The sequence below is a fragment of the Salvelinus namaycush genome, chromosome 7 (genome assembly GCF_016432855.1).
Source record: "Salvelinus namaycush isolate Seneca chromosome 7, SaNama_1.0, whole genome shotgun sequence".
Classification (NCBI taxonomy): domain Eukaryota; kingdom Metazoa; phylum Chordata; class Actinopteri; order Salmoniformes; family Salmonidae; genus Salvelinus; species Salvelinus namaycush.
The window spans coordinates 13,082,326-13,102,910 of record NC_052313.1 but is presented as its reverse complement, the minus strand read 5'-3'; the positions used below and the strand labels follow the sequence as shown (position 1 = coordinate 13,102,910).

The 20,585-nt window shown below is 44.2% G+C and overlaps 1 protein-coding gene across 1 annotated transcript; it reads right to left on the bottom strand.

Annotated features, from left to right (window-relative positions):
- Nucleotides 1-623: 623 nt before the first annotated feature.
- Nucleotides 624-2,069, bottom strand: rrs1 (ribosome biogenesis regulator 1 homolog). Its single transcript, XM_038996925.1, has one exon. The coding sequence runs from the start codon at nt 2,049-2,051 to the stop codon at nt 990-992; it is 1,062 nt and encodes a 353-aa protein (XP_038852853.1). The 5' UTR covers nt 2,052-2,069; the 3' UTR covers nt 624-989.
- Between the last annotated feature and the right edge of the window lie 18,516 nt (nt 2,070-20,585).

The window sequence follows — 20,585 nt, the reverse complement described above, 5'->3', positions numbered from 1 at the left end:
CTGACTTGCCTAGTTAAATAAAACTGTCCACTCGTGCCTAAATGTATATTCAATGCTTTTTAGTGTAGGAATAGGCTTAATCTGATTCCAGGAAACATTTTCGTATCAATTAACTACTTTATAGCATTGTCTGTATTCAGTACAATTGTATTTGTTCATATTTTGCATCATTTCTGGGCAGGCCTCAGTCAATTCCATCTGGCCCTTATGGAGTGATGGGACTGAGAGGCAGTCTACTACAAGGGCACATTCATATTGACATGAAGCCACAATTGTGGATTCCTAAGCACTTTTCTACAGGAGCATAATGAAAGAGTTGTTCACCCCTCCCTCTCCTCTCTGCCCCCAAGTGTTGTACGCATCCAGTCTGTCATACACGTGCAGTGGGAAAATCTACATGATTGACCAATATTCAGCAGAGGACAAAAAGAATAGCAGCCTTCAGAGACAGGTTTTTCTTGGTTGACCCATATCCTTTAAAGTGACCCTAAAATATTTGTTTTGTTGTTTACAGACCAGTGGCAGCCCTACTGTAACCATCACATGGAAGTTGTGCACTTGCTATTGTGTTCAGTAACAATGCACTGTGCCCTACATTCTTATAAAATCTTAAACACAGCATATATATTTTTGAAGTTGATTTTAATTTGAAATATCAAACATAACCCTGTACCCAAAAGTTATACATTGCATTGACAAATCTATAACAAATTGAGGACTGATGAGGTAAATAAAGACTGTATTCCATTTCACACAACATCATGGGTGAGCCATTTAGAAATTTGCATGATGGGACAGAAGACCCCTCCCCTCTTACACTCCTATTGCACCTGACCTGCATAAAGGGGAAACAAAACAGGAATCGCTCCCAGCAATATGACAGTGCAGGTGGGAGACATAATGAAGTAGTCAGTTCATATTGTGCAGTCCGATACATCTGAGACAAGGCACTTATGATGTATGACATGCAAAGTTCCAAAAGGTCCTCCTTAGCGCTTCCCTGGTTTCCCAGCTCCTTTTTTACCACTAGGTGGTCCTTGACCCTTACCCCCTGCTCTTCCTTTACCTTTGCCCTTCCCACCACCACCCTTTCCTTTTCCAGAGAAGTTACCACCCTTGCGCCCCTTCTTTCCCCCCTTCTTAAATTTAGCTGCAGACTCCTCTCGGTCATCCTCTCGCATTTGTTTGTTTACAGCTTTGTTGACGTCCAGACGAGGTTTCTTACTGTCCATCACTTTCAGCAGATCCAGCTGCCTCTGCTTTTCATTGGAAAAGTTACCAATGACCGGCTGGAATTTCCTCTTCTTCCCGGTGTTTCTGGGAGCTTTCTCCTTAGGTAAGCGCTCTTGGAATTTACCTGCGGAAGCGGTGGATGACTTGGCCACATTGACAGCCCTAGCCAGGTCAGTTTTGGATTGCTGGGCGGTCGGTGTGAGTCCAACACCTGGTACTTTGATTTTCTGTGCCCTGGCTATGTTCCTCAGGCGATGCAGCTCGTTCTTTGCCACCTTCTCCTTCTTTGCTTTGTTGCGTTTGGCGAATTGGTCCTCGTTAGGGTCTGCCGTTTCGGGAACCTCAATCAGCCACTCTTTTGTGCCATCATTGACACGCTTGTAGCCCCAACGCCGCTTCCACTCTTTGGCAACATCGTCCCATACCAGGTTAGTTTTCTTCTTCTTTTGGATCCCCTTCAGTTTGGCGAATTCCTCCCATTTGGTTGGAGGCCTGGGCTTTGGTGGGGGCTTCTCTCTCGGCAGTGCAGTGGTCGGCTCGGGTAGTTTGACTACGATTACCTCCTCAACTCTCTCAGTTGGATGCTTCCATATCTCGTTGACCAGGAGCTGCGTGTTGTCACGAGCTAGCGAACGCAGAAAATCCTCTTTCTTCTGTTCACGAAACAGTCGAATGTCAATACGGTTCTTGTCGTATGCGACCAAGTTTCCAATGTCAAACTCGAGGTCCAGTTCTTTCTGAACGGTGATACTTTTGAGTTTTTCAGCCTCATCTTGTTCAGCTTTAGCAAGCAAGCCTTCTATACTGCACGCAGCCATTTTGGATTTCTGAAAGCATGTCGGTCCCAAGCACTGAAGTGTAATAAAGAACTGGTTCCGCGTGTGTTTCAAGTCACGTGAAAAGGTCATGCATTTATTTCCGGGTTCAAATTTCCCCATTCTGATGTATTTTTCCCCACTTGTGTCCACTAGGTGGTACCATTGTCTTACTTGAGTCATGGCAACAACAGAACATATATTTTTTTAAATACAGCCTTTCACTTGAAGAAAGTGAATAGTTGAGTTATATTACTTGATTCTATCACTATCAAATTAGAATATTATTTAATGCATACCTGATGTCCCTTGAGACCTCTAAACTAAAGCATGGCACAACCAACTCACTGTCCCTTTCTTTTCAGGGTCTGTGTATTGGTTTTTGGCAGAATAGCTGATGCTCAATAAGACTGTCTCTTTTCAGAGAGCTTGGCTGTGATGTTCCACATGAATACCCAATCTTACAGCGGTCTTCTGTGGAAGGAGCAGAGAGAATAGAGGGACGAACAGGTAACAATGTTGAGCCATTATATCTATTACATTTTATCAAGTTGTACCTGTTGATATTTATCAAGACTTTATAAAGACTTTATCAACCTCTATACATACAGACGGATTGTGTTGCCCCCCACATGCTATTTTCAAAATGTTTTTGGACCCCACTAATTATATCCAGTGTGAGACTCACCCTGAGAGCCAAGGTTCTGACAGCTATGGAAATGAGCCTACCAGTGACACTGCTATATGTACTGCAGGTAGTGTGAGGAGGGGAATCTTAATCAGGCGCTAAAGTGGCTACACACACACACACTCTCTCTCTCTAAAATAATTGTCTAGTGACTTAATTTGTCATTCAAACCACAGGGTGCTCTGTAATTACTGCAGGGTGCTCTGTAATTACTGCAGGGTGCACTGTAATTACTGCAGGGTGCACTGTAATTACCGCAGGGTGCTCTGTAATTACCGCAGGGTGCTCTGTAATTACCTCAGGGTGCTCTATAATTACCTCAGGGTGCATTGTAATTACTGCAGGGTGCACTGTAAATACTGCAAGGTGCTCTGTAATTACCACAGGGTGCTCCACAGGGTGCTCTGTAATTACTGCAGGGTGCACTGTAATTACTGCAGGGTGCTCTGTAATTACCGCAGGGTGCTCTGTAATTACCTCAGGGTGCTCTATAATTACCTCAGGGTGCATTGTAATTACTGCAGGGTGCACTGTAATTACCTCAGGGTGCACTGTAATTACTGCAGGGTGCACTGTAATTACCTCAGGGTGCACTGTAATTACCGCAGGGTGCTCTGTAATTACCACAGGGTACTCTGTAATTACCACAGGGTGCTCTGTAATTACCACAGGGTGCACTGTAATTAACACAGGGTGCTCTGTAATTACCACAGGGTGCTCTGTAATTAACACAGGGTGCTCCACAGGGTGCTCTGTAATTACCGCATTGTGCTCTGTAATTACCACAGGGTGCACTGTAATTACCACAGGGTACTCTGTAATTACCACAGGATGCTCTGTAATTAACACAGGGTGCTCCACAGGGTGCTCTGTAATTACCGCATTGTGCTCTGTAATTACCACATTGTGCTCTGTAATTACCTCAGGGTGCACTGTCATTACCACAGGGTGCTCTGTAATTACCACAGGGTGCTCTGTAATTACCGCATTGTGCTCTGTAATTACCACATGGTGCTCTGTAATTACCTCAGGGTGCTCTGTAATTACCACAGGGTGCTCTGTAATTACCTCAGGGTGCTCTGTAATTACTACAGGGTGCTTTGTAATTACCACAGGGTGCACTGTAATTATCACAGGGTGCACTGTAATTATCACAGGGTGCTCTGTAATTACTATAAGGTGCACTGTAATTACCACAGGGTGCTCTGTAATCACCACAGGGCGCTCTGTAATCACCACAGGGTGCTCTGTAATTACTACAGGGTGCTCTGTAATTACCACAGGGTGCAGTATAATTACCTCAGGGTGCATTGTAATTACTGCAGGGTGCACTGTAATTACCTCAGGGTGCACTGTAATTACCACAGGGTGCTCTGTAATTACCTCAGGGTGCTCTGTAATTACCACAGGGTGCACTGTAATTATCACAGGGTGCACTGTAATTATCACAGGGTGCTCTGTAATTACTATAAGGTGCACTGTAATTACCACAGGGTGCTCTGTAATCACCACAGGGCGCTCTGTAATCACCACATGGTGCTCTGTAATCACCACAGGGTGCTCTGTAATTACTACAGGGTGCTCTGTAATTACCACAGGGTGCTCTATAATTACCTCAGGGTGCACTGTAATTACTGCAGGGTGCACTGTAATTACCTCAGGGTGCACTGTAATTACCTCAGGGTGCACTGTAATTACCGCAGCGTGCTCTGTAATTACCACATGGTGCTCTGTAATTACCACAGGGTGCAGTATAATTACCACAGGGTGCAGTATAATTACCACAGGGTGCTCTGTAATTACCACAGGGTGCTCTATAATTACCTCAGGGTGCACTGTAATTACTGCAGGGTGCACTGTAATTACCTCAGGGTGCACTGTAATTACCACAGGGTGCTCTGTAATTACCTCAGGGTGCTCTGTAATTACCACAGGGTGCTCTGTAATTATCACAGGGTGCTCTGTAATTACTATAAGGTGCACTGTAATTACCACAGGGTGCTCTGTAATCACCACAGGGTGCTCTGTAATCACCACAGGGTGCTCTGTAATTACTACAGGGTGCTCTGTAATTACCACAGGGTGCTCTATAATTACCTCAGGGTGCACTGTAATTACTGCAGGGTGCACTGTAATTACCTCAGGGTGCACTGTAATTACCTCAGGGTGCACTGTAATTACCGCAGCATGCTCTGTAATTACCACAGGGTGCTCTGTAATTACCACAGGGTGCAGTATAATTACCACAGGGTGCACTATAATTACCACAGGGTGCTCTGTAATAACACAGGGTGCTCCACAGGGTGCTCTGTATTTACCTCAGGGTGCTCTGTAATTACCTCAGGGTGCACTGTAATTACCACAGGGTGCTCTGTAATTACCACAGGGTGCACTGTAATTACCACAGGGTGCTCTGTAATTACCACAGGGTGCTCTGTAATTACCACAGGGTGCTCTGTAATTACCACAGGGTGCTCTGTAATTACCACAGGGTGCAGTATAATTACCACAGGGTGCAGTATAATTACCACAGGGTGCTCTGTAATAACACAAGGTGCTCCACAGGGTGCTCTGTAATTACCGCAGGGTGTTCTGTAATTACCTCAGGGTGCTCTGTAATTACTACATGGTGCTCTGTATTCACCACAGGGTGCTCTGTAATTACCATAGGGTGCTCCACAGGGTGCTTGAAACAGTTATTTTTTTATTTTGAAGAGCGAATAATATAGGTAAATAAGATGGAAATAGAAAACGTGGATGTTCATATTGATTATTCACTAGTTGACGTAAACCAGCATCATTAAATACAAAATCATGTGCAAATAAAAAGTGGACTGGTGTGTGCAAGTTTTGTCAGAGCCTGAACGCTGCAGTATAGCGGCGCATGTATGAGCATCACTGTTGAGGATCAGTGTCGTGTGTGCTGGCTTATACAGTACCCCCCTAAGGCTCAGACTGCCATGTGTTGCCTACAGTCTCAGTCACAGTTCCTCAGTCTCTCACCTAAACATCTTATGAGTGGCTGCACCTTGCAGGAGCCTTCAGCCATCATGATATATTTCTCACAGCAGAAACATGGACATCAGATAGGTGTAGTCTAAAGAGCACAGCCAAATTTGTATTTAAAAAAAATATTTTTTTATTTATTTCACCTTTATTTAACCAGGTAGGCTAGTTGAGAACAAGTTCTCATTTGCAACTGCGACCTGGCCAAGATAAAGCAAAGCAGTTCGACACATACAACAACACAGAGTTACACATGGAATAAACAAACATACAATCAATAATACAGTAGAAAAATCTATATACAGCATGTGCAAATGAGGTAGGATAAGAGAGATAAGGCAATAAATAGGCCATGGTGGCAAAGTAATTACAATATAGCAATTAAACACTGGACTGGTAGAATGTGCAGAAGATGAATGTGCAAGTAGAGATACTGGGGTGCAAAGTGATTTTTGCAGTTCGTTCCAGTCATTGGCAGCAGAGAACTGGAAGGAGAGGCGGCCAAAGGAAGAATTGGCTTTGGGGGTGACCAGTGAGATATACCTGCTGGAGCGCGTGCTACGGGTGGGTGCTGCTATGGTGACCAGTGAGCTGAGATAAGGCGGGGCTTTACCTAGCAAAGACTTGTAGATGACCTGGAGCCAGTGGGTTTGGCGACGAGTATGAAGCGAGGGCCAGCCAACGAGAGCGTACAGGTCGCAGTGGTGGGTAGAATATGGGGCTTTGGTAACAAAACGGATGGCACCGTGATAGACTGCATCCAATTTGTTGAGTAGAGTGTTGGAGGCTATTTTGTAAATGACATCGTCGAGGATCGGTAGGATGGTCAGTTTTACGAGGGTATGTTTGGCAGCATGAGTGAAGGATGCTTTGTTGCGAAATAGGAAGCCGATTCTAGATTTAATTTTGGATTGGAGATGTTTAATGTGAGTCTGGAAGGAGAGTTTACAGTCTAACCAGACACCTAGGTATTTGTAGTTGTCCACATATTCTAAGTCAGAACCGTCCAGAGTAGTGATGCTGGACGGGCGGGCAGGTAGGGGCAGCGATCGGTTGAAGAGCATGCATTTAGTTTAAATTAGCCTGCTGCTTTACACTTCTATGTCACAGCTGACCCAGTATCACCCGAAGAGATGAGGAGAGAGAGATGGAGAGAGAGGGGGACATAAAAACAGAGAAAGAGAGAGAGAAAGATCGGAAGTGAGTTAGGGAGGGGCGGGAAGGGAGTGAGAAAAGTCCTCCAGGAGTTGAGAGAAATAGAGTAAGGAAGGTAGGGGATGGTACAGCAGGTGAAATGATTGCATCATCGCAGGCTTGACTAAATGGAAGAGAACAGCTGTTGACAGAGTTACACAAAACCAGCTGGTTGTGTGTAAGTGAAGCTTATATATTTATTTATGGATTGCATAAACGACTGTGGCCCACTTGGCTGGGAGACTTAATAGACTTGAGAAGTAGAACCGTCCCCGAGAGAAGTAGAACCGTCCCCGAGAGGAGTAGAACAGTCCCTGAGAGAAGTAGAACCGTCCCCGAGAGAAGTAGAACAGTCCCCGAGAGAAGTAGAACCGTCCCCGAGAGGAGTAGAACAGTCCCTGAGAGAAGTAGAACCGTCTCCGAGAGAAGTAGAACCGTCCCCGAGAGAAGTAGAACCGTCCCAGAGAAAAGTAGAACCGTCCCCGAGAAAGGTAGAACAGTCCCAGAGAGAAGTAGAACCGTCCCAGAGAGAAGTAGAACCGTCCCCGAGAGAAGTAGAACCGTCCCTGAGAGAAGTAGAACCGTCCCCGAGAGAAGTAGAACCGTCCCCGAGAGAAGTAGAACCGTCCCCGAGAGAAGTAGAACCGTCCCCGAGAGAAGTAGAACCGTCCCCGAGAGAAGTAGAACCGTCCCTGAGAGAAGCCACCAGCTGGAGAGTAAAAGTCCTGGAGGACTAGTGATTGGCTAGGCAGTCCAGTCCACACAGTTGGTTTCTCAGGTATTAATTAGATAGAAATTAAGAGAAAGGACAGCAACACAATTAGACCTAACCAAATCGTGAGAAAACAAAATATAATTACCTGACACATTGGAAAGAATTAACATTAAAACAACTAGAATGCTATTTGGCCCTAAACAGAGAGCACACAGGGGCAGAATACCTGACCACTGTGACTGACCCAAAATTAAGGAAAGCTTTGACTATGTGCAGACTCAGTGAGCATAGCCTTGCTATTGAGAAATGTCGCCATAGGGAGACCTGGCTCTCAAGAGAAGACAGGCTATGTGCACACTGCCCACAAAATGAGGTGGAAACTGAGCTGCACTTTCTAACCTCATGCCCAATGTATGACCATATTAGAGACACATATTTCCCTCAGATTACACAGACCCACAAAGAATTTGAAAACAAACCCAATTTTGATAAACTCTCATTTCTATTGGGTGAAATACCATAGTGTGACATCACAGCAGTAATATTTGTGACCTGTTGCCACAAGAAAGGGGCAACCAGTGAAGAACAAACACCATTGTAAATACAACCCATATTTATGTTTATTTATTTTCCCTTTTGTACTTTAACCATTTGCACATCGTTACAACACTGTATATATACATAAAATGACATTTGTAATGTCTTTATTATTTTGGAACTTCTGTGAGTGTAATGTTTACTGTTCATTTTTATTGTTTATTTCACTTTTGTATATTTTCTACTTCACTTGCGTTGGTAATGTTAACATATGTTTCCCATGCCAAAAAAGCCACTTGAATTGAATTAAATTGAAAAGAAGGTAAACCAGCGGTCCTTCAGAAGTTGACTTTCTCGAAATGTCTCTGAAAGTAAGGTGAGCTGACTTTTCTCTTGTCTGCTTTGCCAGCCTGGTTGTCAGTCTGTTTATGCTGGGGCCAGTCAGGTCTCCTAGCTACTTGTCTGACGTTGCTGTCAAGACAAACAGATAGTGGATGACAGTCAGTGATGGAGGACGCATCCTGGTGGGTCATGGGTAAGAGGGAAGTGAAGACACACTGCGAGCTTAACTCTCCTATTCCCTCGGCTTGCAAGGTCAACATACAGAAAAGCTCCCAATCCATCGCAGTGCTCTGCACCTCACCTTCATAAATAGAAGTAAACAGTACAGTAGCGTCACTCTGTAAATCCACTCCTTGGATGGCTCTCAGGAGAATTAGAGCAAAAAAAACAAAATCACTTCAGTGGCTTGGGGCTGCGTGGCAAACTTTTTTAGTGGCGCTGTTATCAATATCAGACCAAAATTCCTTAGACTATGATTCTAAATGCATCTTTGACTTAAGTCAATGAGCAGATTGTGCCGGAAGGGAGCCAGTCGTTAGCTCTATGACAGCTGAGGTCAAGGCCTGTACTGATCTAGTGTGATGTGAACAGAGACCTCGTTTTACTCTGGTCAATACCTCATGACTCTACCTGCTGCTTCCAAACAACTTTCATCCCGGCACGACAGCTCGTCCCTGAAAGGGAGGAGTGAGAAGACAAACCACCTCCTACACATTCCGCCCTCTCTCTGTGAAAGCACACAGCTTTCCATACATTTCACAGATTCAAGGTGCATTGTTCCAGCTCTTGTGACTTCAAGCATAATGTCATATTACAGGACAAATAGGGACTGAACCTGTTTGGTTGGTGAACCTTTATTGTAAACGGAGAGGATTACACCACTCTCTGCCCCGGTCACAGTGGTGTGTCACTGTTCTGTTGTGGTTGTGTGTAGGAGGTGCTGGGAGACAAACAGCTGGGGTCTCCCTTAAGTACTATGGGGCCGGTAAACACTACAGAAGCTGCTCCGGCCGTGGACAGCCTCTCACCAAACCTGGCCTGGTTCCTAGAAAACACACAGCATGGAATGGAGAGTCCTTGAGATAACATTTCGAGTTTTGTGTGTGTGTGTGTGTGTGTGTGTGTGTGTGTGTGTGTCTGTGTGTGTGTGTGTGTGTGTGTGTGTGTGTGTGTGTGTGTGTGTGTGTGTGTGTGTGTGTGTGTGTGTGTGTGTGTGTGTGTGTGTGTGTGTGTGTGTGTGTGTGTGTGTACGTACTTGAGTGTATGTGTGTGATTGGACTGCAGTATTATCCATCGACTCCATGCTGGGGCTTGGAAGCGGAGAGAGAGTTGGTCACTGGCTGAGATCACAGCAGTTAACAGAGGTCATCCCTCAGCCCGCTACTCTACACTGTGGGAGCTGACTTGGATGACATCATATAGAAGGGACACCCACAGACCTCAGTCAATGCCCCTACAACGCATTAGGATCCACTGGCTCTACCCCACAAGTTCAGTCAAAGTTTGGTTGATGTAAGATAAAATCCGTCTCCAAGCTCAGTTCTTATGATACCACTTCTCGTCTACCTCTTTATGTGTTAAAACCACGGCCCTGGCTCTGTTTCTATGTTTATTATGTCAACCACCCCACTGGCAGTTAATATGCGACACACAACTCCACAACCCTCCTCAGTTCATATACAGTACGTCCCCTTTTAGTTCACATACATCACAAATCCCCCCCAGCTTTCCTACTCTAGTTCATAAAGCTGCTAAATCTGACAGCGTGACAAATCTTCACTGGCTCTCAGTAGTTCTCAAAGTGTCTGTAAATATCCCATCCTTCCAAACAGCCCTGGGGTTACCATCTTTTTCCAACCATCAATCGGATTCTAGAATCAGAATACACAGAAACGGAAATATTAACTTTGCCAAAACCTTTACAATGTGTCATCCCCATCATAACCCAGTGGGTATGGTCTGCAAAAATCCTGTTTGAAGCCGCTTGGAAGCGCTGGTAATGATCTGGTCCTTTACTGCGCTATCTGTGAGGGGTATCCAGGGCCGGTATTGATCCTCTCCTAATTCGCTCATAGGTACATAATGAGGGTGATAATGAGCCTAATGAAAACAGTCTGCCTGATACCACAAAGAGGAATAGTTGAAAAGTAAAGGCGGAGTGTTTACACAAGGGGGAAGAGTTTGAATGTTACACAAGGGCTGGTTAATATTAGCCCTACATGTTTGTATGAGAAAAATATATATGTTAGAAATGGGCAGACGACAAATGTGTTGTTAAACGTTTATGAAACGATAAAATATATTTTTTTGGGGTAGATCAATAACCATAAAGAGCTAGCGATGAACAGTATCTTGAAGTTATGGCTTGGAGAAACACACGGAATGCCCCCACGCCTACAAACCTTCACACAGTTCCTCAAAGACAGTGAAGCTTTTAGCATCAAAGTGCTGCTCAATGTGACGCCATCCGGTTTGACGACATTGGACCAGGGGGAAGGACAACAAGACAGAAACCGAATACAAATTGTTTCTCACTAAATCTATAGTGACAAATTGGTATTTTGAGAGATGAACTGAATACTTTATGTAGGTTCTTCTGGTGTTTCCCCAAGGGGTCTCTCTCTTTCTCACTCTCTGTCGCTCTCTCTGTCTCTGTCTCTCTCTCTCTCTCTTTCTCACTCTCTCTCTGTCTCTGTCTCTTTCTCACTCTCTCTCTCTCTCTCTTTCTCTCACTCTCTCTCTGTCTCTCTCTCGCTCTGTCGCTCTCTTTCTCTCTCTCTCTCTCTCTCTCTCCTCTCTCTCTTTCTCTCACTCTCTTTCTCTCTTTCTCTCACTCTCTCTCTCTTTCTCTCACTCTCTCTCTCTTTCTCTCTCTCTGACTTTTCAAAGCAGCTCTGGACGGTGCTGACGTGTGCGACATGCGTGTGAAGACAGGGCTGAAAGCTGAAACACTTTAAAATACAAGCCCTCAGCAACTCACTGTGAAAAAGCTAAATAAGTACAAGTGGGAATTACCTTTGAGGATTAAAAGAGAGCACACATTTTTCACACTTTTTCATCTGTTAATTTACCTTTAAAACGGCCTAATCAGTTGTGAACGTCAACGGAAAGATGTCTATTAGGCTCGTGGGAAGATGCTGTGGCAGTTTCAGTGATGGTTGGTAACAGAAATAAGAACTCTGAGGATAGCTGCGCTTGGTCATATTAGCACAGGGGTTGGCTTTAAAGAAGAACTCTTGCCATTTTCTTAAATATCTTCTCTAAATTGTATTTTATTTCTCTTGTGTTTATATTTTCTTATTTTTAAGTCTGAATCATTGGGAAGGGCTTACTGTAAGGTCTACATGTCTTGTTGTATTCGGCACCTGTGACAAATACAATTTGATTTGATCCCTAACTCAAGATCATCCCCAACACTGCTGTTCCAGTGGAACCCCTGCTGCCCCTGAACCCTTGACTCTCTGATCCCCTCCTCTAGACCCTCCGTTGGACAGCTTGGACAGGAAGCAAGGCTTGGCAAGCTCCATAGCCACACACCTCATCCTATATGGTTTAAGCCCTGTCTCACATGTTGAATCATCAGCAGCACACCACCCTACATCACACTGCTGGCTTGCTTCTGAAGAGTTCTTCTCTAATAAAGTCTAGCCTCCTGATTACCAGACTGATTACCACTGTGGTATCATAACCACTGAGTATACAAAGCATTAGGAACACCTTTCCACGTCATAGACTGACCAGGTGAAAGCTATAATACCTTATTGATGTCACTTGTTAAATCCACTTCAATCAGTGTAGATGTAAGGAAGGAGACAGGTTAAATAAAGATGTTTAAGCCTTGAGACAATTGAGACATGGATTGTGTATGTGTGGGCAAGACAAAATATTTAAGAGCCTTCGAACAGGGTATGGTAGTAGGTGCCAGTTGCACCGGTTTGTGTCAAGAACTGTAACACTGCTGGGTTTTTCACGCTTAACAGTTTCCCGTGTGTATCAAGAAAGGTCCACCACCCAAAGGACATCCAGCCAACTTGACACAACTTTGGGAAGCATTGGAGTCAACACGGGCCAGCATCCCTGTGGAACACCTTGTAGAGTCCTTCCCCCGAAGTGAGGCTGTTCTTAGGGGGAAAAAGGGGGGGTGCAACTCAATATTAGGAAGGTGTTCCTGATGTTTGGTATAGTCAGGGTACATATCCATACAGTGAACATTCATGTAAGCTCGTGAGATAAGGCAGCTTGTGAGGGTAAATAAAGTCCCCCTACACCAGTGAGTCCAGAATTGCATCTTAGTTTATGTGTCATTCTGAAGCGCTGTGGCTTCCTTCCTACACCATGTGTTTTTGTGGCTTGTCAGAGCTAGGGATGCTCATTAGCCAAAGGGCTGAAGTCAACCTCCTCCAGTGGCTATCACCCAGACCGCTCTGCTCCCTGTCACTCATTCCTAACAGGGTGTCAATGCTGTGCTAGCCTACGTGACGGGCACTGCTAAACGACACATGCCATGTCTGTGTGCTCGGATCCATACGAAGACAGTACAGTATGGGACACGTCTTGGTGACATTCGCTCTACCACTGTCTCCTCCCTGAACATGACAGATGCCCAAAACACAAATCCAGAGACACTTTCCTTGGCTCTAAATAATACAGATAACATAATTTTCTTGAGTTACCACAACCCCCCCACCCCCTCCTCTGCCCTGAGGCACCCCCCGCCCCCAAGGCTTCTTTGCTTTGTTGTGCAAATCTGATTCATATTTCTAAACCCTTGAGTTTCACAGAGTTGCAAGATGGCAACAATTTGGTGGGTGCTAATTATTATTATTATTTTTCCCCCCCCCCATTTATTTAACCAGGTAGGCCAGTTGAGAACAAGTTCTCATTTACAACTGTGACCTGGCCAAGATAAAGCAAAGCAGTGCGACAAAAAACAACAACACAGAGTTACACATGGGATAAACAAACGTACAGTCAATAACACAATAGAAAAATCTATATACAGTGTTTGCAAATGTAGTACGATTAGGGAGGTAAGGTAATAAATTGGCCATAGTGGCAAAATAATTACAATTTAGCAATTAAACATTGGAGTGATAGATGTGCAGAAGATGAATGTGCAAGTAGAGATACGAATCAACATTTTAATCAACATTTGGCTTCCTAATTTTAAATGGCTACCCGTCATTTTCTATCCTTCTCTTAGGTACCACTAATCCACTTATGATTGCAAAGACCAGTAGGCTACAAAGGACCCATTTTCAATAGCCTCAGAAGTCATTTGGAATAAACTTTACAGGCTATATGAAATCCATTTTGACATTGTGAGGTACCAGTTGACTGACTGCGTCTCTCTGGGGAGGTCAGTGTGGGGGTGGACGGGAGGTAGAGACTTATTACTCCTCACTATATCTGGGAGGAAATATGTGGGGTTCCGGCCGTCATGCAGACTGGTCATTGTAGAATCCAGGGATGGGAGAAGTCTTAACAATTACACACAGTGGAACAATGGACTGTCATAACCAGAAAGAGAGAGGAGAGACAGGGAGAGAGAAAGAGAGAAGGAGCGATAGAGAGAGAGGGAGAGAGAGAGAGAGAGAGAGAGAGAGAGAGAGAGAGAGAGCGCTAGAGGGTAGCAGGGGGTCTCCCTACTTACGGACGACTGCAATTAAAATATAGTGTGGTCAGTGAGGGAACTCACTGGAATTCAAATTGGATTTTGTGTGGTAGTGAACTGGGTGGTAGAAGAGAAACAATAACGTCTTCTCCTTTTTGAACAATGGGACTTTGATAGAGAGACCTGTTCAAGAATCGCCTCTGTTTGACCTATTCTTTAATTGGTTTCCATGGAGTCCACGTTAGCTCCTTTTCAAACTTAAAGACACCTCAGGATTCTCTGAAACACAACAACACACAGACTTTAACTCTTTGGCGCCAGCAACAACTATCTCCGTGGGAACACTCACAAGCGCTCTACACTGAATTTAATTCAACATAAAAAATCTGTTTATTTTATGTTATTCCCAATCATGAGATCAAAAACAGCATAACATAAACACTCCGCCAGTCCCTTTGTGACATCACCAGGGGTTTGCTTCGTTGCACCTGCTGCAAATCAAATTCACAGGTTTATTTCTGTTTCGTCTCTCTTTCTCACTATGAAGCTCGGTCTTTTAACGGACATTTCACCCTATAGTTGAGTTACGTGATTAATTTCCTCATTGTCTCCAAACAGGGGTGCAGGGAGGGAATGCTCAGTGATGGCCGCAAGGCCTCATTTGCATTTTGTACTGCAAATAAAAGCTGATGATTCATACTTACAGATGAGTGGGAACAGTTAGTGAATGCCAGCGTTCCTATTTGGGGTGTATGGATATTATAATGGGCTGGGAAGAGGAGTGTGATAGGGTTGTGACAAGGCAGCGGCAGTTATTCCTTGTCGTTAGGTCGGCCTGGGGCAATGTGCTGTATCCATGGTTGGTTGGTTGGTTTGGTTTGTCTCCTTTTCCGTCTACCTTTCCGTCCAACTAAGCCACGAGCACCCCAGTGGCAAGTGTGACTATGTTATATCAAAACACACACAACTCAGATGACTGGACTTGTGTGTGTAGCCTACTGAACACACTCACACTCACATAAACCATCATAAAAATCATCTCAGCTCGAGTGTTTAACAGCTGTAGAACAAGAACAGACTATATGTCCGTAAGCATTCAGAGTGCAATTCTAAATCCCTTATCAAATTGTAGTGTTACTACGGAAAACATCATTCTTATTAGCTTCTGTTGAGGAACATCGACTGAGGGCAGCCCACCTGAGTTGACCTTCCACCTGGAATCTGTCTGGGTGTAGCTGCACAGCCCAGTGAACTGAACTAATCAAAAGAGATTGAAAAACCTACACTTTAATTACAACATACTGCAACAACAAACTTTAGGCCAGAATTGTTTACATGGATGAATGTCCTCATAAGCTAATCAAATTAAAAGTTATGTGGTTTTGGTTGATTGTTGATGTGATTTTGGTGACGATTAAAGAATTTGAGCGTTTCTTTCACAAACCAACACCATTGTCTGTTTGGATCCTGTTATAGGATAATCTATAACGCCCCTATCGTTTATGAGTCACACACTAGTATAATGAAGTTAGAGGAGCTGCAGTGTCCTACACAAAGTTAACTGTCTCAAGGATACAGCAAGGGACAGTTAGGATCCCAGATGAGTGACAAATGGCAATACAGTGCCACCTCTTAACAATGCAATGTACTCTACATGCGAGTGTACATATTACTTTAACAGATTCTGGGTTGTAACTGTCTACTGTAACACATTTTTCTCAAAGCCAAATATTCTAGTGAGGTTGGGAGTGGAATCCATTGTATACTTGATTTGGGCAATTTACTGCACTTATTTTGTCAAGATGTCAAGATCAGGATCACCTTGCATCAAGTTGTATGATCCTTGACCTTGTTGGCTTTGATGCCTGATTTCCCCTTATCCTGACAACTTCACTTCATTTTCATATTGAGGAAGTCAAACGTAGATAACTGGAAACAACATGATGAACAATGACAACATACAGTGCATTCGAAAAGTATTCAGACCTCTGGACTTTTTCTACACTTTGTTACGGTACAGCTTTATTTTAACATGGATTAAATTACTTTTTTGCTCATCAATCTACCCACAATACCCCATCATGACAAAGTGAAAACAGCTTTTAGAATTTTTGGCAAATTTCTAAAAAAATAAAAAACAGAAATTCCTTATTTACATAAGTATTCAGACCCTTTGCTATGAGACTTGAAATTGAGCTCAGGTGCATCCTGTTTCCATTGATCATCCTTGAGATGTATCTACAACTTGATTGGAGTCCACCTATGGAAAATTTGTTTGATTGGACATGATTTGGAAAGGCACACACCTGTCTATATAAGGTCCCACAGTTGACAGTGCATGTCAGAGCAAAAACCAAGCTATGAGGTCAAAGGAATTGTCCGTAGAACTCCGAAACAGGATTGTGTTTGTAACGGATGGGAAATGGCTAGCTAGTTAGCGGTTGTGCGCGCTAATAGCGTTTCAATCGGTTACGTCACTCGCTTTGAGACCTTGAAGTAGTGGTTCCCCTTGCTCTGCAAGGGCCGTGGCTTTTGTGGAGCGATGGGTAACGATGCTTCGTGGGTGACTGTTGTTGATGTGTGCAGAGGGTCCCTGGTTCGCGCCCGGGTCGGGGTGAGGGGACGGACTAAAGTTAAACTGTTACATTGGTGCAGTGATCCGGGTCAACAGCATCAATGTAACAGTATAACTTTAGTCCGTCCCCTCGCGCGAACCAGGGACCCTCTGCACACATCAACACATCAGCTACAACCTGAAGGTAGCTGTGCAGCGACACTCCCCATCCAACCTGACAGAGCTTGAGAGGATCTGCAGAGAAGAATGGTAGAAACTCACAAAATGCAGGTGTACCAAGCTTGTAGCGTCATACCCAAGAAGACTCGTGGCTGTAATCGCTACAGAAGGTGCTTCAGCAAAGTACTGAGAAAAGGGTCTGAATACTTATGTAAATGTGATATAAAGTTTTTTATTTTTAAGAAATGTGCACAAAAAAATATGCTTTATCATTATGGGGTATTGTGTAAAGATTGACGAGGGGAAAAAAACGATTTAATCAATTTTAGAATAAGGCTGTAACTTAACAAAATTTGGAAAAAGTGAAGGGGTCTGAATACTTTCCGAAAGCACAGTAATTACCATCATGTGAACACTCACATAAAACAGCCATGAATGAAATGCATTTTCCCCATATAATCTGAAAGAATACGTCTAACATAAACCTTGTCACAAACAACTGTCAACAGAGAACACTTAAATATATTTAAGTGGCATGACTTCTGGAAATTTCTTGAGATCCTAATTGCTCTAAATTGCCACTTCTTTCTTGTGTCTTTTTTGAGTCCTTAAAACATCTTGACAATGGAAGGTATTCAGCAGTTTGGATGACAAATATGTATCTCTCCATAGCATAATGCTGTACTGTAAATTAATACTCATTTTAAGTCTATTCATTTTGTACTTTCTGATTTAAATAGTCCAAAAATGCATTTCAAATACTATAATTGCATAAAAGTACTGATTGCTTTTGATAAAGAACATGATCTGTTACCTGTTGTAGTAATTGTAACCATGCCATGGGTAATTTCAGGTAACTATGCAGTTGGTACAAAACATGTAAGTGTTTTCTGATGTTTATTAAATATTCAATCAATATGAATTATTTTAATTTAAGTAATTAATTGCTAATATGTAGCATGGAGGTACTCTATATAAATTAATCCATTTGTTTGGCTGTGGTTATTGACTGGAAAAATGTCAACAGTTACACAAGCGAAAATAAAACAGACATGAATCAATTATTAACGACCACGATATTGATGCACAGTGATTTGTCATTGAATATGACAAAATGCCTATATACAAATATACACTGAACAAAAAATATGAACGCAATATGCAACAATTTCAAAGATTTTACTGGGTTACAGTTCATATAAGGAAATCAGTCAATTGAAATAAATAAATCAGGCCCTAATCTATGGATTTCACATGACTGGGAATACAGATATGCATCTGTTTGTCACAAATACCTTAAAAAAAAGGTAGGGGCGTGGATCAGAAAACCAGTCAGTATCTGGTGTGACCACCATTTGCCTCATGCAGTGCGACACATCTCCTTCGCATAGAGTTGATCAGCCTATTAATTGTGGCCTGTGGAATGTTGTCCCACTCCTCTTCAAGTTGCTGGATATTGGTGGGAACTGGAACATGCTGTCATACACGTTGATCCAGAGCATCCCAAACGTGCTCAATGGGTGACATGTCTGGTGAGTATGCAGGCTTTGGAAGAACTGGGACATTTTCAGCTTCCAGGAATTGTGTACAGATCCTTGCGACATTGGGCCGTGCATTATCATGCTGAAACTGTCACGCCCTGATCTGTTGCACCTGTCCTTTCCACCTGTGATTGTCTCCACCCCCTCCAGGTGTCGCTTATTTTTCCCGGTGTATTTATCCCTGTGTTTCCTGTCTCTCTGTGCCAGTTCGTCTTGTATGTTCAAGTCAACCAGCGTGTTTTCCCCATACTCCTGCTTTTTCTATTTTCTTTTTGCTAGTCCTCCCGGTTTTGACTCCCGCCTGTTTCTGGACTCTGTACCCGCCTGCCTGACCATTCTGCCTGCCTTGACCTTGAGCCTGCCTGCCACTCTGTACCTCCTGGAGTCTGAACTGGTTTTGACCTTTTGCCTGTCCATGACCATTCTCTTGCCTACCATTTTTAGATTATAATAAATATCAAAGACTCAAACCATCTGCCTCCCGTGTCTGCATCCGGGTCTCCCCTTGTGCCCTTATAGTACGAACTGGCCATGACAGACCCAGCAGACTTGGACCAGCTCCGCCACGCTGTCTCCCTGCAGGGAGCCACCATTGGGAGGCATGAGGAGCTACTACAGGACCTTCTGGAAGGGCTTCATTCCCTGAAGGAATGCCACGACCAAGGGTTTAAGGCTATTATGGAGCAAATCAGGGAGTTAGCTCATACGCAGCATGAGAATTCCCAACCACCTAGTAACTTTTTTCCTATTAGTGGTGAGTTTGTACAGCCTACCCCAGCTCCCCAAGAACCCTGCTTACCTCCTCCGGAGCGATATTCTGGGGATCCTGGTACCTACCTCTCAGTGCTCCCTTATTTTTGAGCTACAGCCGTCTTCGTTTCCTTCAGACCGATCGAAGATAGCGTATATTATTACACTAATGTCGGAAAGGGCGCTCTCCTGGGCTACGGCAGTTTGGGAGGCGGCCTGAAAACTTAATGAATTACGTCGAGACTCCCGTAGTGTGGCAGACTACGCTGTTGATTTTCGCACGTTGGCTGCCGAGAATGCCTGGAATCCGGAGTCCCTTTTCGATACCTTCCTTCACGGACTATATGAGGTGATAAAAGATGAGCTAGCTGCTCGGGAATTACCGGTGGACCTCGATTCCCTCATCGCCCTCACCATTAGAATTGATGGACTTCTAAGGGAATGCAGGAGTGAGAGGAGGTCTGGCCTAGGTCACACTCGTTCATCCGCAGTGGCTCACTCATCTTCGAAGGAATCCGGAAGTCCCCGAAGGCTATTTTTCCGAGAGGATCTGAAGCCACCCGAGCTCCCTTGAGAATCATCAATGACGGGTGAGCTTGATACACCTGAACCTATGCAACTGGGAAGAGCTAGGTTATCACCTAGGGAATGTTCCCGCAGGCTAAGCTCCAATTGTTGTCTGTAATGTGGAGATGTAGGGCATTACATAGCCACCTACCCAGTAAAGAGACCTGAATCCTTAGTAGGTGCAAGTACTCTGGTGAGTCTGACTGGGAACCCTCTATGTCCCATTACCCAAACTCCTTTTTATGTGAGCTTGCTGTGGGGAGACCAGTCTAAGTCTCTCTGGGTGCTTATTGCCTCTGGGGCAGATGAGAGTTTCATGGACGCTACCCTGGTATCAGAACTAAGTATCCCTACTCAACTCCTCTCTGTTCCCATGGATGCCAGGGCTCTAGACGGCCTCTCCATTGGTATAGTCACGCACAGCACAGTTCCCATTAATATGCAGGTGTCTGGAAATCACAGTGAGTCAATTCAGCTCCTCCTCATTGAGTCCCCTCACATACCTGTTGCTTTGGGTTTTTCTTGGCTCCAGAAGCACAACCCAGATATTGACTGGACTACGGGTTCCGTCCTGGGTTAGAGCTCATTCTGCCATTCACACTGCCTAAAGGCGGCACAGCCTTCCCCCGAAACGTCTGCCTCAAGGGTTAAGTACGGTCTCAGATCTCTCTGCCGTGCCCGCAGAGTATCATGACCTCCTGGAGGTTTTCAGCAAGGCTCGTGCCACCTCCCTTCCTCCACATCGTCCTTACGATTGTGCTATTGAACTCCTTCCGGGCACCACACCACCTCGAGGCCAGCTATATTCTCTGTCTGGTCCTGAGACCAATGCCATGGAGAAGTACATCG